The 14,857-nt window shown below is 40.1% G+C and overlaps 1 protein-coding gene across 3 annotated transcripts in view; it reads left to right on the top strand.

Annotated features, from left to right (window-relative positions):
• GOSR1 (golgi SNAP receptor complex member 1) overlaps positions 1 to 14,857 on the top strand; it is a 31,126-nt gene that overhangs the window by 3,965 nt on the left and 12,304 nt on the right. For all 3 annotated transcript variants that reach the window (XM_082493184.1, XM_082493185.1, XM_082493186.1), the window contains exons 5-6: positions 12 to 103; positions 496 to 570. In XM_082493184.1, the coding sequence (XP_082349310.1) occupies positions 12 to 103; positions 496 to 570 (167 nt within the window). The remainder of the gene's footprint in view (positions 1 to 11; positions 104 to 495; positions 571 to 14,857) is intronic.

Here is a 14,857-nt window from a genome sequence, read left to right on the forward strand (position 1 = left end):
TTTCATTACAGGATTATACGCACGAATTCCACAAAACCAAAGCGAACTTCTTGGCAATACGGGAAAGGGAGAATCTGTTGGGTTCGGTACGAAAAGATATCGAGTAAGTCATATTGTGTGTTATGGCAATGACATAGGACTGTCCTTGGAGGGAGAAGGCAGTTCTCCTGTAGGAGAACACGTAGCTTATGGCATAGCTTATTCATCTGTGCTCTGAACAAAGCAAAAAAAATTATTTGAATTGACACCTTTTATTAAGGTTGTGATAAGATTCTGGTTTGGTTTGTGTTTTTTTTTTTTTTTTAACTGAAGAGGAATTAATGTTTTTAAAGTAAAACTATTATGGTATGCCAAATTACATTAAAAATGTGCAGAACTTTTCTATTTGGTCGCTTCAGAGTAACAAAGCATGATAGGTATGTAAATCAGTTAATATTGTCTAATGAATTGCCTCTGGAAAAAGTGTTTTTCAACTTATTATTTTTTACATTTTAGATCATATAAAAGTGGGTCTGGAGTGAATAACAGGAGAACAGAACTGTTCCTGAAGGAACACGAACACCTTCGAAAGTAGGTGTTATTTGTTTTTCACTTGTGTTGGAGGTGTCTAACTTCTCTGGGGGGTGAAACATTCTTAATTTCAAGTATGGGTGAAAGCTTTGTCTTTTTGTAGTGAGTGCCAGACATTCATTGCGGACAATATGTGTTCTGTGGCAGTGCTGCTACTTATGCAGCTGGATAAACATTTATTGCTCGTGCTGACTGTGAAATGCGTGTAGTAGGTAGTAGTCATGGTAGTTTTGAGTGATTTTGACTTTAGGATCTTGTCAGCACTGAGTGACATCAATATATTGTCTTCAGTGGGCTTTCGCAAGTCACTTGTGACTCAGACGTCATGCTTGGCCTCCTCTCAAGAAAGTGGGTGCCTTTACAGTGTACTAACTGGGATAAGGGTTAAAAAACAAAACAAAGTCCCAATGATTTAGCTATTTTTCTCTTTCTTCTCCTTTATTTGTCAGAATCAGACAGCAAAGAACCTTATTTTCCTTTTTTTCCTCTACTGATTGTGTACAAAAGGTGATGGAAGACACTAATTCCAAAATTACCTGTGCACTTAAATATTTCCAAATTGACTGTAGTTTATTGGCCAAGATAACAAGAAAAATAGAAAGCACTTTCTTTTTATTCTTGCTGCAGAGAGGGCATTAGATTATGAGTAGTAGCTGCTTTGGGTGTTCTCCGTTCAGCAACAGCAGCACACTCCAGAGGAGGAGCGCTGGAAGGTTCGTGTTTTCTAGATAGTCAAGAAGTATCACCGATTATCCTGTTTCTGAGTTCTTGACTGTAGTCATGCTAAACTTCAGTCTTACACCAGAGGGCAGGCTTTCATTTAAAAAAATAAAAATAAAAAATTACCTGTGGCTTTCTCAAATGTGCTTTGTTAAGATAACTTGAACTTCTAGCCAGAACAGCACAAAAAGCTTTTACAGGAAATGTTTTGATTCTTGCTTACCGCAACTGTATCCTCGATATCTTTAATACTTAAGAATTAATTAATTTAAAGCTTGAATTAAGATTTTTGTTAGGTTGAATGTATTATTAAACGTGTATGATCAGGAAATGTAAAGTTTCCAGGAAAAAAAAACGCAGTCTTAATATTTTGGTGGTGAATGTTACCTGAAATGTTGGACTTTGAAGAATCAATGTCAGTTAATCTGAGTAAACCTGATTCTTTCTAGATGTTGTGTTTGGGTTTTTTGATTTTGCCTTTTTTTATTGGAGGGGTAGTAAATACTTTTATACATTTGGCATTTTGTTAAAAAAAGCTACAAATAAAATATTTCTGGATTTGTAAAATATGCTTATAAGAAAGTGACATTCCTGTGAACGCACTATTTTGAAAAGTTTGAAAACTTAAAACATTTTGTAAACGTTATCTTGCAGATCTCTTCAGAAATTGAACCCAGCGCTCGCTGAGGCATCGATTACTTTGATCTTGTTAAACATACTGACCTCTCAAGTATGTTTTTAGGATAAAAATGCATGAAAAATAGAATTAAACAAGGCACTTTCAGAAACAGTTTAACCATCTTGTAGGTGATTATTTGAAAATGTCAAGACTTAAAGAAAAAAAAAAAAACAGAAAAAAAACCACAACATTGAGAAAAAGAAAACAATAAATAACTGTGATTTGGGGATCTTTAGGAAAACAGGGGCCAAAACTAATCTTGGAATGCTACTGCAAGGTGGAGATAACTAAGGTGTCTGAAGAAATCTGGTGTAGAAGCAGAAGAGAACCTTGGCGAGAAATCAAAGCTTGCAAGATGTTCAAAACTTATTGAATTGTGTATCAGTAAGCTCAGAAATAGATACTGGCAGAGGAAATTATTAAAGAGTTTCAACATACTTGTCTTCAGAGAAAGCCGTTAATGAGCAATTAATGCCAAAAAGCTGTAAAAGCTAGCAAAAGGTCCCAAGAAATCACCAGGAGCTGGCAGATTATATCAAACATGCTCCGCTGACAAACCGTGTTTGAGTCTTGATGCCGAGTATGTGCAGTGCAGTAAATCATGGTGCTAGACTAATTGATAGAACTACATGATAAATATATACACATTGTCACAGAGACGCAAAAGTAAAAATTCAAATGTATTTTTAGTGAAGTTGTGAAACCTATGAAAAAAGCCTGAAGAATGGAGATGGGAACATAAACTTTGCAGGTGTGTTATTATATGCTGCAGAGTAATGAAGTAATGCCACAGCAATGATATATTTGTATCGAATATTGGAGTGTTCAGTTGGTCTTGACCCTGCTTAATTTATAATATTAAGTACTTTAACCTATTACATATTTATTCCATGATCTGATAATGGAGAATGTATGAGCTATTACCCCACTGCGGAGTACCAGACGCGGCTGTCAGCCGTTTTCTTTATGCACTACCACGTGAGACGGGACAAGCGGAAACTTGAGTTTACTCTTGGCTGCGTTTTCCGTGAATGCTCTTTAAAAAGCATGCTGGCAGCCCTGGGCGGTATTGTTCGTGGTGGTATCTCACTTGGGAGTGGGAGGAGGAGAGCCGGAAAGCTCTTCTCTGGCAGGGACTTTGGAGAGACCTCTCCTTTTTGCCCAAATGTGCCTTTTAGTTTTCTCTTACGTCTCGAACGTCATCTCTTATAGAAAGACTTAAGAATGAAGGAGAACTTGTCCGCGTGAATTTCGCACATGTAGGTAATCAAAAAAAAAAAAAGGAGGGGGAATAAAATAATCTGAAAGTACCAAATTTTGATGAATAAAAGGATCGGATGTATGTTTAGCACCAAGGGAACTACAACAGCTGAAGCGCCGTGCAAGCCCTTGCTGTGCCTGTGGTACATAAACCTCCTGTCCATTAAGCCGTGAGGATGGTGCGTCCATTTGGATTCACTTTCCCTGGGTGGGGCTGGCTGCCGTGTCAGTGCTGCTGGCACAAGGCGGTTGTGCGCTTTCACGTCAGGCTCACGGTGGTGCCGGGGCAGCCCTCGGGCTGGGGGCACGCGGGGCTCTGCGCTGCCGCACCCCGGTTCGGGGAGTGTTAGAGAAAGCGTATCGCCTTCGCCTCTCTTTAGCCGAAAGCTTCGCTGCCGGTTCAATTCATTTTATAAATCGGCTGATCCTGAATTTTATCGGGAAAGGAGATTTGTCTAGAAATGTTATTGACTGGATAGGAGGCAGAACGTTTCTAAGTCACTCAGTTTCCTGCTTAACTTCTATTGCGATAGTTCCAGGATGGTTTTGCCTACCTCTGGAAAGAAAAACAATAATGCCTAAATTTTTTAATAAAAATTTTAACACCTGTTAATTGAAATGAGGCTGGCAGACGGGTCTTGTCAAATATCGATGCCCTGTTAATATTTTTACCTAATACCTCACATCTTTTGGCATGTCAGATGCTTAAGGAAATACCAAATCTAGCACAGTTATGTTTGCCGTTGATTTTTGAATGCTCGTTTGCTCGGGTCTGTGCCATTCAGTAAAGGTGTTTGTCTCATCTTTTCTGTTTGTATGCTTTTGGCCAGGGAGGTAAACAAGTCAACTTTTTTCTTGTAATTCTTTTTCCATCTAAAGAAAACAATTTTGATGAATTGGTTTAGCTTACCATTTTAAAAACTGCTCTGAAAAGTGCTGCCTCAGAGGAAAGAGTCCTGTCAACTTAGTGTTTGCCCTGAGAAATTCTGCAGTTATTGATGAGTTATAGCCTAAGTCAGCAAAGAAGGGACTAATGTGTTTGATTAAATTTGCAATATTGCATGTGCAGGCGAGTGAAAATTTCCCTTGTGTTAGTACTTGCATTGTAAGTGAACGACAGCATATCGGGTGATACTGATGAATTTGTGTAAAAATTGATGAAGGCTTCCAAGGTTTAGATGGAAATTACGGATTTTATTACCTATGACGAATTCCTTGTAGAACTAGATGAAAACTAGACCACTTAGTGGTCGTCAGCATTTGCTGTAGTAAATTTGTTCTGTCGTTGTAAGGCCGCTGTATGAGTATTCCTTTATTACTCGGCTCCAGTGCTCAAAAATCAGACAGTTGTCCTTTTCCAAAAGAAGTGGCTGGTGGCGAAGCGGGAGCCTGTGCTGGTGCAGATATCATGAGCTGAATTTAATCGTTGTCAGATGACTGCCTGTTTCTGGTGAGCGTTGCTATGCAGGTTAGCAGTCTATCCAGTAAAAAAAAATTCAAGCTTGGAGCATCAGGTGTAAGTGATGCAGGTGGGTGAGATGAACCCGCTCAAAGCGTTGAGGCTGCCTAAGGGCGCAGAACACCCCTGTGCGTCCTCAAGTGTTTAGCACCGGGAACAGAGAGGGTAAGGGTGCCAGAGCAGGTGGGTGAGGAACTTTGAAGAAGAAAAGGAGAGCAAACAAATCAGAGGGATGTCTTCTGCATGTGAAAGGGAAAAGAGGAATAAGAGAAATGAGCAAAAGAAACAACGGGAATCTGCAGCAGTTGCGTAATGGTGCTATTAATAATACATACCTGATTCACGGAGATAATTAGGATAAATTAATGTTCATGCAGTGCTTCATACATGTTGAAGTACTCTGGAGCACTTGATATTTTTATTGCTATTATTATTGCATTTCATTTTTCAGCAGAACTACTTCAAATTTCCTGTTGGGTTTTGGGCAGAAATGGCCACATGCAGTAGAGAATAATCACCAGGAAACTGCTTTCAAACTTTGTTCGTAATACAATCCGGATCTTAATAAAGGGAGTGACTTCTTGGCCATTTTTCCTCTAAATACTAATGTTGCTTACGAGTTTTCACTTCAGTACTGGTTGGCATGGAGAAGTCAGCTTAATGAGATGCTGACACACCTTACAGGGTTTTGGTTACAGGTGTGGTGATCTTTTGGGAAAAAGCTAGCCGTTTTCCACCTTAATTTAACTTCCTTTTCTTTGTTATCCCTGTTCTCTGCTCCCCACGCCCTGATTTCCGATCGCTGTGCTGTTGCTGCTCGGGTTCCTGTGGCTTTCAGTGGACCTTCATACTGGATTAAAACTGGAGAACCGCTGTGGGCTCCCCTTCCACCCCCTCCCTCGCCTCCCCTTGCAGGGGGGCGCGCAGATACCCGGGCAGTTACTGTTCCAGCTGACGCGTGGTTCGCCACTGCATCTCCTTCGTCTTCTCTTGGAAAGAAAGAGACTGTAGGAGAAAGGACTAATTCACCGAGTTCTTCTTTCTTCCCAAGGTGGCCCGGGAGGCAGCGGGGAGGGAGGGGTGGATGAGCCTCTCGCCGGGGTGCCTGCTGGCTGCCTGCTCTGCAGCCTCCCCACTGCTGAGCTCCTCTTTAGTCAGGCCCGAGAAGTTTGTCTTTTTTTTTTTTTTTTTTTTTCAATTGCAAAACTTGCCTCTAAACGAAACTTATTTTTTGTTCGTGTCAAAGCAGAACGTGGTGTTCTCCTCACTCCGTTCTCTGAATTTTAATACGGGTTTCCACTGAAGCAGCCCTTGATAATGAATAATTTTCTTTGCTTTATAGCAGTTATGAAAAGACAAAACATTTCTGCTATGAAAAGACGGTCCGTGCTATCCACGGCCTTGGTTTGGACTGTTTGCCAAGAAGCACCGAATACGGTGTGATTTGGCTGCAAACTTGCTGTGCAGCAGTGACCCAGGGCTGCAGCGCTTTGTCTATTGGACTGAAAGACACAGTGCGAGGAGAGATTGAGCAATATGGGTTAAAATGTTTCTCTGCGGGCCATGAATCGCAAGAGCTCTGGCAGTGGCGTGTCACTGTTTTCCCGAGTACCGTTGGCTTGTTTTCTTTGGTTCTGGAATAAGGAAGTTGGGGAAACTATCGCATTAAACGTGTGAGGTGGTGCCTCGGCTGTCCCGTCAGAATGACTGCGGTAATTACCTGACTGACTGACTTACCGTTGAATATCCGTAACGCGGATGGTTTGGGAAGGGCTATATGGTCTGTCTGAGCAGTAGCACAAATAAAATGGGTTTCAAGGAAGGGATTTAAACAAAGGAGGATTTTTGGTATTGCAAAAGCTTACCTAAAGATGCCCCCAACGACTTGTACTGTAATCCCGTTTCCAAATACGGTTCTGTTTTCTCTTTCTGCTTTGTTTCCTATTGCTGCAGCGTTTTCTCGATTGCGGTTACGCATCAGTGATTCCTTCCTTTAGCCTCATACCTGCGTGGAACCGGATGGATTTTCTTTCCAAGCCTGCTGGCAGAACCTCTGTCTCGAAGTTTCATGGTAGAACGACACGAGGCCGCTTCGTAAGTGGCTGGAGTGGCTTCCTCTGTCAGAGTCCCAGAGACCTGGGCATATCCTATACCTAACTACAACACCAGACTGAGCACAACTTACATATTTCCTTATTTTAATAGTAAATATTTCCTCAGTGAGGGAGATGGTTCATGTCTTTTGGAGAAAAGAAACTTCACTGCTCTTTATGTGACTGTAATTATATGACTGTATGAGCAAGTTATTGAAGTAGTTTAACGAGAATTTGGGGAGGTTCAAAGCCTGCAGGCAATGAAGGAAGATGCTCTCCTGGGTATCGTTATTATTTATAAATAACTTAATAAAAGAGCATGAAAATCAGCCAAGCACTTCAGGATTTAAAAGAGGTTTTCCCTCTAAAAATAGCTTGAGCTTCGTTAGAGTAAAATCAACTAGTGCTTTTCATCTTCCTGTGCTGTATTTAGGACTTTAAAAAAGAAACCTACCCCAAAACACTAAACCAAAGATGAATATAATCTTACAGGGTTTATTTGCAGGCTTTCCTTATAGTTGGATTGCTTAAAAAAAATACTTTAATCAGTATTTTTCCTGACATTGATGACCGTTGTGATATTTTTATACCTCAATATGTCTATAAATGAATGATATTTGAAGAAGGGGAGGGGGACCAAACCCAGTGAACCCACCACAAACATGGCGCGTAGCCTACTTTGGGGGCTGCCTTTGTAACTTCCCGTACACAATTGAATTATCCAGTTGACAAAGGATGCAGTCACGCAGGTGTTAGCATTAAGAACCTCAAATTCATTGTTTTCTTTTCATCTGTATAAAATAGGAAGGTTTATGCATGAACTTCCATGTACCCCCAGGAAAGAGGCAACAGAAACTATCCTGGGTCTTTTTGAACGTCTGCAGAAACTAGAGAACAAACCCTCATAACACAGTGTGAAAGATTACCCTCATATATCTATCACAGCAAAAGGGTGGTTGGGGCTAAAGCTCTGCTCTGGTTCTCGGTTTTGAGCTTTACCTTAAAAACAACGCTATGCCCTTGATTTTGGGGAGAGGGAGGGGTATAAAACCACACTTCAAACTTCAGAGCTCTCTGTTTGTTTCTGAAGTTTCTTGCTTATTTCAGAAATAAACAAGTCAGTGATGCATGTTTTATTTGTTTTTAGCTTTCCTTTCAACACTGTTTCTTAACTAGGACAGCTTCCCCCCCCCCCCCCAGGGTCTGTACTGAAATTAGGATTTTGACAAGTACTGAAATCCTTCTTACATGGGTTGGTTCTGAAAAGTAGGTGCATCTTTTGAACAGGATTAACAATGGTGGAGTTCTATAGAATTTCTCATGTGGAATCTGAGAATCGCTTACTATTCTAATGTGGCACATCGTTTGCTTTGTCAGCTTGCCCGCGTGCTTGCTCCCTCTTTAAGGCCAGAAGCGCTTGCTCAGTGTTTGCCATTGGAACAACCTGTACAAACCAGCTGTTGAATTCCATTTGATGCCTATGGATATGTTAAATAGTGACTATTTCAATTTTTCTCAAATACAGCGTGTACCTCTGGGAAGTTATCATATTACCGTATAAGTGTCATTCTTGAGTTTATTTAATTTGAACCTCTGTACTAATGCATCGGAATGAGGTTCTCGTCGTTCTTGGCTGCTGTATGGTAGGCTGTGCTGGTACCGTAGTCTGGTGCTTTAGCAGTGGTTTGATTAAAGGCATCGACTCCCGTCTGCTGAGGATACTGTCTATCGAATCCATGGTGGTAAGCAGAACTAGATCCAAATTCCCACTAAAGCTTGCCTATTTTAGCCTGGTAATACAATTTTGCTTTGAACCTTTCAAGGACCTTAGTTTCCTTGTCAAGTGAAAGATACAGAGTGCTTTCCTCTCACTTGAGAGACTTGTTTATATTGAGCATAGTCACACTTCTGGAAGAATGCAGCTTGTTCAGTCTTAGATAAAAAGGCAAGCCTAAGAACACAGTGAAATTGGGTCAGAAGAAAAACTTAGAAATTCCTATTAAGGAATTTCACCCTGAATTTGGATTGTAGATGGTTTAAATGCAGTGTGCACTCTAAAGTTTGAACCACGTGCGTTCATTATATTGTATTAGTTAACTATGCAATTTTAAGAATCGTTTTCTGAAATTTAATAAACAGGCAGGTAGATAGTTGTAACATTAGGTACTGTGGCCGAGTCCTGGATGAAAGCCATGTAGCTTTGTACGTCTACCAAACAAACCCTCAAAACCACAGCAGGTGAAAACGCAGCTAGGAAGCAGAATACATTTCTATCAATGTGTATTTTAGGGGTTTGTACTAAATTAAAATTGGATTGTCATCCCAGGGATAACTCTCACTTCATTTCTGTGTTAGCTTCACTGGAAATCAAAAAGATAGTGATTACAGAGTTGTTTATATGATGGGGCTTTTCTGGAAGACTTTCCTCCTTGTGTTCTCTTTTGGTTACTTCGGAGTGTGTGAGTGGTCGAACGATTTTTTTGGCTCTTTCTAGCTTTAGTCAAAAACCACTGAGCTAGGAAGTGGCACAATCTTTTTTTGTTACAGTACAGATTATGAACAGCTTGTGTTTCTTGTAAGTTGTGCATCTATCTTGTCTGTGTGTGCCCAATGAATCAGTAACGGCAGGTTATCTTGGTAAAGCTCATTTTTCGTCAGATCGTTGTTGGGTACCAAAGGCTGTGTTGCTTGGTTTTGAGGGTTTCTTCCCTTTAGTTAAAAGTATAATCTAAATTATATGTTTTAAACCAGACAAAATAGTGAAAACAGCACTCCTGCTGAACGCTAGTTCCGCGTGCAGCATGTAAAATTTGAGGAAATGCCGATAGAGTCCATTAGTAAGTTACTGGAATTGTTCTGACAGTTGTGGTTACTGATAATGGCTTACAGTAAGGCTTGCCCTTCTCAGTTCATTTAACTTTGTTCCTATGGGTAATATGGAGCAATTATATGGGAGGGTCAATCTATCCAGGAACTTTCACAACCATGAATCGAGAGCCTCTGGAAACCTCATTATGTGGCTGGTGGTGCCATCCTGGCACTGGGTTTGTGCGTACTAATAGGCAACCAGCTGCTGCACTTCATTTAGATGATAGGAGCTGGTTTCATTTTAAGTTTTTAACTCTGTTCTTTGGGTAAACTGTATACTGCAGATTATTGAGAAGGCTCTTATTTCCTTATAGATTAGCTTTAGAGGAAGAAGTATTGCTGTTGCTCACCCTCTGGGGACTCTCAAACATCAGGCACTCTCGCCGGTAGTCTTTCTATGTGCCAAAGAGCTTTCTTGGCTAACTCCTCTTTTTGCAGAAGCGTTTTCGTTCACTCTGTTGCTAATTCCCAGACAAGTCCATGGAGTTCAGTGGAGGCACAGACTGTAGTACCCTTTGGAAATCCGGGAGAAACAACCCGTTGGTGTCCTTGGAGCACTGAAGATGGATCCCTGTATTCAGTGGTCTCTCCGCAAAGGGAGAGCATCCCTTGGTATTTGCTGGCATCCAGTAAATTATTCTTTCAACTGAGTTAGAACACCTAATCTTTTCATTGGTTGCTGTGCCTATGTAGACATTAAACGTTTACAGATGTCAGACAGCTGCAAAGGAAGTACTTATGTTAGCTTAGCTTAAGTCCAAATTGTCGGAATTGATAAGCTGTCAAGATATTTACTTAGCGATGGAGCTAGGAGTCCAATTTCTAGTGATTGTTGTGTCATAGGATTGCAGGTTGGAGAAAATAGCTTTCCCCAACAACAACCACCAGTTTATTTTCCTGGAAATCCTTTGGCAGATTCTTCCCTGAGGTGAAAAGCATGCCTTTTGCATGTTGGTTTGTTGTTGTTTTTTCTCATATGCAAGGTACGTGTGAACCATCTGGAAAGAAATTCAACACCAAATAATGTTGATTAACTCCTGCCTAGAGCAATGGGTTATGTTCCAGTGCCTTTCATTCTAGATTTAACAAATTGCTTGCCTTGATTAAAAGCAACCCGGTGTTGTGCTATTGTGCTTTTTTTTCTTCTCCAATTGTGCAACCATTCCTCATTCTTATTGAAAGAGATTACTGAGTCTCAGACTCCCCAGTACAATGACCTGCAGAAATAAGCTTACTTACGTGTTTAGAGTTTGTAGGTGTGATTTTGTTGATAACGTATTGTTCCTTTGGAGTAAATCCATACGTTGACTTAATGTTCATGTTTGTGCTGGTTTTTATGTTTGATTGTTGTAGGCTCTTATTTCATTTTGCCTACCGCAACAGAAAGCGTGAAAACATTGCACCTTCTTAGCATCCAGATTTATCCTTCAATTAACGGATAAAGGGAACCCACAAAAGATAGCAGTTTGTGTCGGTATTTGAGCCTTTCTCTGCTTTCAGAATGGTTTCTGTGGGCAAACTGTTCATCCCTGAAAATGCCCGTTTTACCTCACATCTTTGGTTTTGGCCAGCTAGCTCTTCTCATGCTGGAAACGTAAGATGTATGCTTCGCAGTCAAATCTATTCTTTTCCTGGCTCTGCTGTTGCATGCTGTGCATTCATAGCAGGCGCTCCTTCTGCGCTTCGATAAAAACACGGGAGCGGATTTTGTGGTGCCTCTACTATAAATTCTCTGTCTTTGGGTGTCGCATACCCTAGGTATGTCTGTCTCGCCCTGCTCTTGTGTCGGCTCTCAGTCCACGAGTAGGCTTCTACACCAATTTTTGTCTTCATTAGAACTGTAGGAAACTGCCCAAACTACCTAAGCAGCTCCACTGGCATTCACTCTTTCTTTGACACTAAATTCGATCAAGCTTGCGACAAGTCTTAGAATATCCGGAATGTCTTGTTTGATATCACAGGAAGAAAAACCAGAGAGTTCTGCTTTACATTCTTCCACTTAAATTTTTAAAGAGCTTAATGATCTTCCGAATTTTTTAGATCATAAGGTACGTTGATGGCAAGCAGAAAAAATGAATTGGAGCTGGGCGGGAGTTGTGTGTGTGCAGTGTTTCTTTTACTTGTGAGCTAGGAATGATTATTATGATGGAAGTAACTGACTTTATAAGTCTGATTTGCTTCGTCATAATCTGTGCATCTCTGTTAGAGTATCAAGTGTGGTTTGCAATATTTGCATTCTCAGAAGCTCCACATTGCCTGGTGATCCGGGACTGTGAAAACAGGAAAGATTTATCGCAGGCAGTTTGAGAGAGCTGAGACTAGGGATGGATCCTGCAGTTAGAGAAAGAACAAAGTGGAATTATTATTTCTGTAATTATTCTTTATGAAAGTAAGAAAATAGTTATCAAGTGCTATATTAATTTATTTTACAGGGGTTTTCCTTAATAATTTTAAGTTATTCTTTGTGGCAATACTGCCCTTAATTTCATCTGAAGGGTTTAAAGTGCATTGTGAAATGAGTTGTGCGCAGATGAGTCTTACTGCTGTATCTCATTTCTCCGACAAGCGCTTGTATTGGTACTAGCTAGTGAGTCAGTAGCAAACTCTATGGACATGGGAGAAGCCCGGTCCTCATCTAAGTCATAATCTACATTACTGAATTTTAACTACTGCCATAGAGATTTGCTTTAAAATCCAAACCACATGAAATGCTTTCTTTAGTTGTAAAAGCTTGACGTGATGAGGGGCAGGCTTCTTTTCTATCCTAGAGGCATATTTCGCTTAATTTTTCCTTTGGCTTAATTTACCTGTCTGCGTATTTAAATGACAAACTGCACAATCTTTTTTGAAGACAGCAGTTGCACAGAGGCCTGATTATTTCATATGCATGACTGCTACTGTTGGATTTGTGCCATTTATTACAGTAGGTGATTGCCTCAGCATCTTTCAGCGTTTCTTTCGTATAGTATTTTTAAATGGCTTTGTCAAAGTGCCATCTGTCTCGACAGGTGAAAATACATAGCTTGTTGAAACAGATGGTAAATCAGATTAATATTGCCCAGAACCATCGTTTGCTTGCTTGGATGTTCATAAGGTAATGTCCACTGGATTTGTTGTGCTTGCTCAGAAAGCAGAAGAACGCAGTCAAGAGATTAATTTTTTTTTTTAGCCTCTTTTTTTATAGTGTTTTGAACGTGTAAGTTAAGCAAAATTACCCCTTGCAGTGTTGTTTTTTTTAATTCTGTCAAACAGTTGAAATGAACATTATTTGTAATTTTGAGAATGACTTCTATTTGTGTAAAACAAGCTATTGGTAGTCAGAGATCTGCAAACTTCCCTTGAGTCTCTGGGCGCTGTTGTACTTTGTGTTCCTGATCTTCCTTAAATCTGACTGTTATTTTCTATGGTTATGAACTGCAAAATGATGACACAACTGTTTGCTTCTGTTTGGGTATCACTCTAAGTGAACGTTACTATCTGTATTTGCAAAGAACTTTGAAAGACTTTTAAGAGGTGCTGTGTGAGTGAATGTTACTGCCTTTAGGAGAGCCTCGAGCATCTGCTTCAACTGAACTTTTGCAGAAAGTACTAAACTTAACAGAACTCTTAAGGAATTCTGATGTGCAGATTTTTACCGTAAAATGTTCCTGTTCGTGCTGCCCTTACCAAAATTGCAGTGAATGTCATTGCCATTTTCTGCTGGGGTTTGTTCACCTGCTGGAGGTTTGCAGGCCATCGAAAGGCGCTGCTTCTTGGGGTGGGAAGAACATACTGGAAGTCATGTTTAGTAAATCTGTACGCTTCCCAGCTATTTATTTAAGACTATAAGAGTTATAGTTCAGTCTGTCCTTTCCTATACATTAGTCATTCTGAAGAAAGTTCATATGCATCTCATGCTTTTAAATAGTTGGGATGACTTCCCCATAACTGGAGAAACATTGATCTTGTGACTTCAGATGCCCATTAAATGCCTTGTGTTGGCATTTGCATCTAATGTCTGTGTTTGTTGGTATAGAGAACTGTTTATTTCTGGGTTTATATATTTTTATTAACTTCCGTGTGCCATCATTTTACAGGTAGCTACGTTTCCAGTGTCTATTTTTATATATGTGTATACATACATATATAAAAAATAATGCAGTATAATATAATTGAATCTGAAGCTTTTAAATACTTTTTGTGTTTACATCTCTGATTAAGTAATAAAACTGCTTAACTACAGCTTTCTCTAACATAAAAAGCAGTTAGTCTCTCTGCTGCAAATGGGCAAGCCTAATTTTTTTGTGCCTTGAAAACCGTGGAGAACATCGTAGTTCGCTTAAGGGCTCCGAATGTGTTCAACTTCCCTGTCGTCTTCAGTTCATCAACACGAAAATACTCTAATTTCATCGGTTAAATGGACAAAGAGTTGGTAATGCTGCTGCTGATTTTTCCAGGGTAGAGAGTTTTTTTAATAGGACTGTTCTCGCAGTGTTTTGTGCCACAGAATTAGTGTAACTTATTTCCAGCTTGGCTCCTGGTATCTTTTTGTTGTTCATAAATTTAAAAAAAGAAACAAAACTCAAAACCACACACGAAAACAACCAAACAGAAACTCAACCTTTTAAAAAATGGTGCGTTCTTGTGCACCGTTCTTGCTTTTCAGACTGTTTTCGGATGTTTTTGCAGTTGAATCTTACTTTGCACCGCCCATGTGATACACTTGACTGTTAGAGACTATCTGTGCGTGAAAGGCACATTCTCAGTTGAATTTTGTATCTTTGAAAATCGGCAATTACAGAAATCTTGAATGCGTCGCTTTTTCTGTTCTGCTTGCCTTGGGGACATCGTCGGATGCTGTGGGACTTGAGGCTGCTTACGTCATTTTGTGTACATAACTATGGTGTTTTACTTCTCTGTGCCAGCGGTAATAAATACCACACAGTGAATGAAAATGGTTTTATTTGATTAAACCGATGTACTTGCAACTGATGGGTGTGTGGCTTTGTTTTGGGAGCAGAAAGAAGTGTTCCAGTGTTTGCTGCCCCAGTTGAGTCCCTCTCAACTTAAAATTGGGCAAAATATTTTTAGTGCTCTGTGTGCTGTCTCCATATTTCAAGCCATGGACTAGACTGAAATAGCAACCTGCATGTTTTCACTCCTCTTCACAGACAAATAAGGACATTCTGTTAGCATCTGCCCCCCCCCCCCCCCCGAGCCATTTACACA

Source organism: Vanellus vanellus, assembly GCF_965231255.1.
Source record: "Vanellus vanellus genome assembly, chromosome: 19".
Lineage (NCBI taxonomy): Eukaryota > Metazoa > Chordata > Aves > Charadriiformes > Charadriidae > Vanellus > Vanellus vanellus.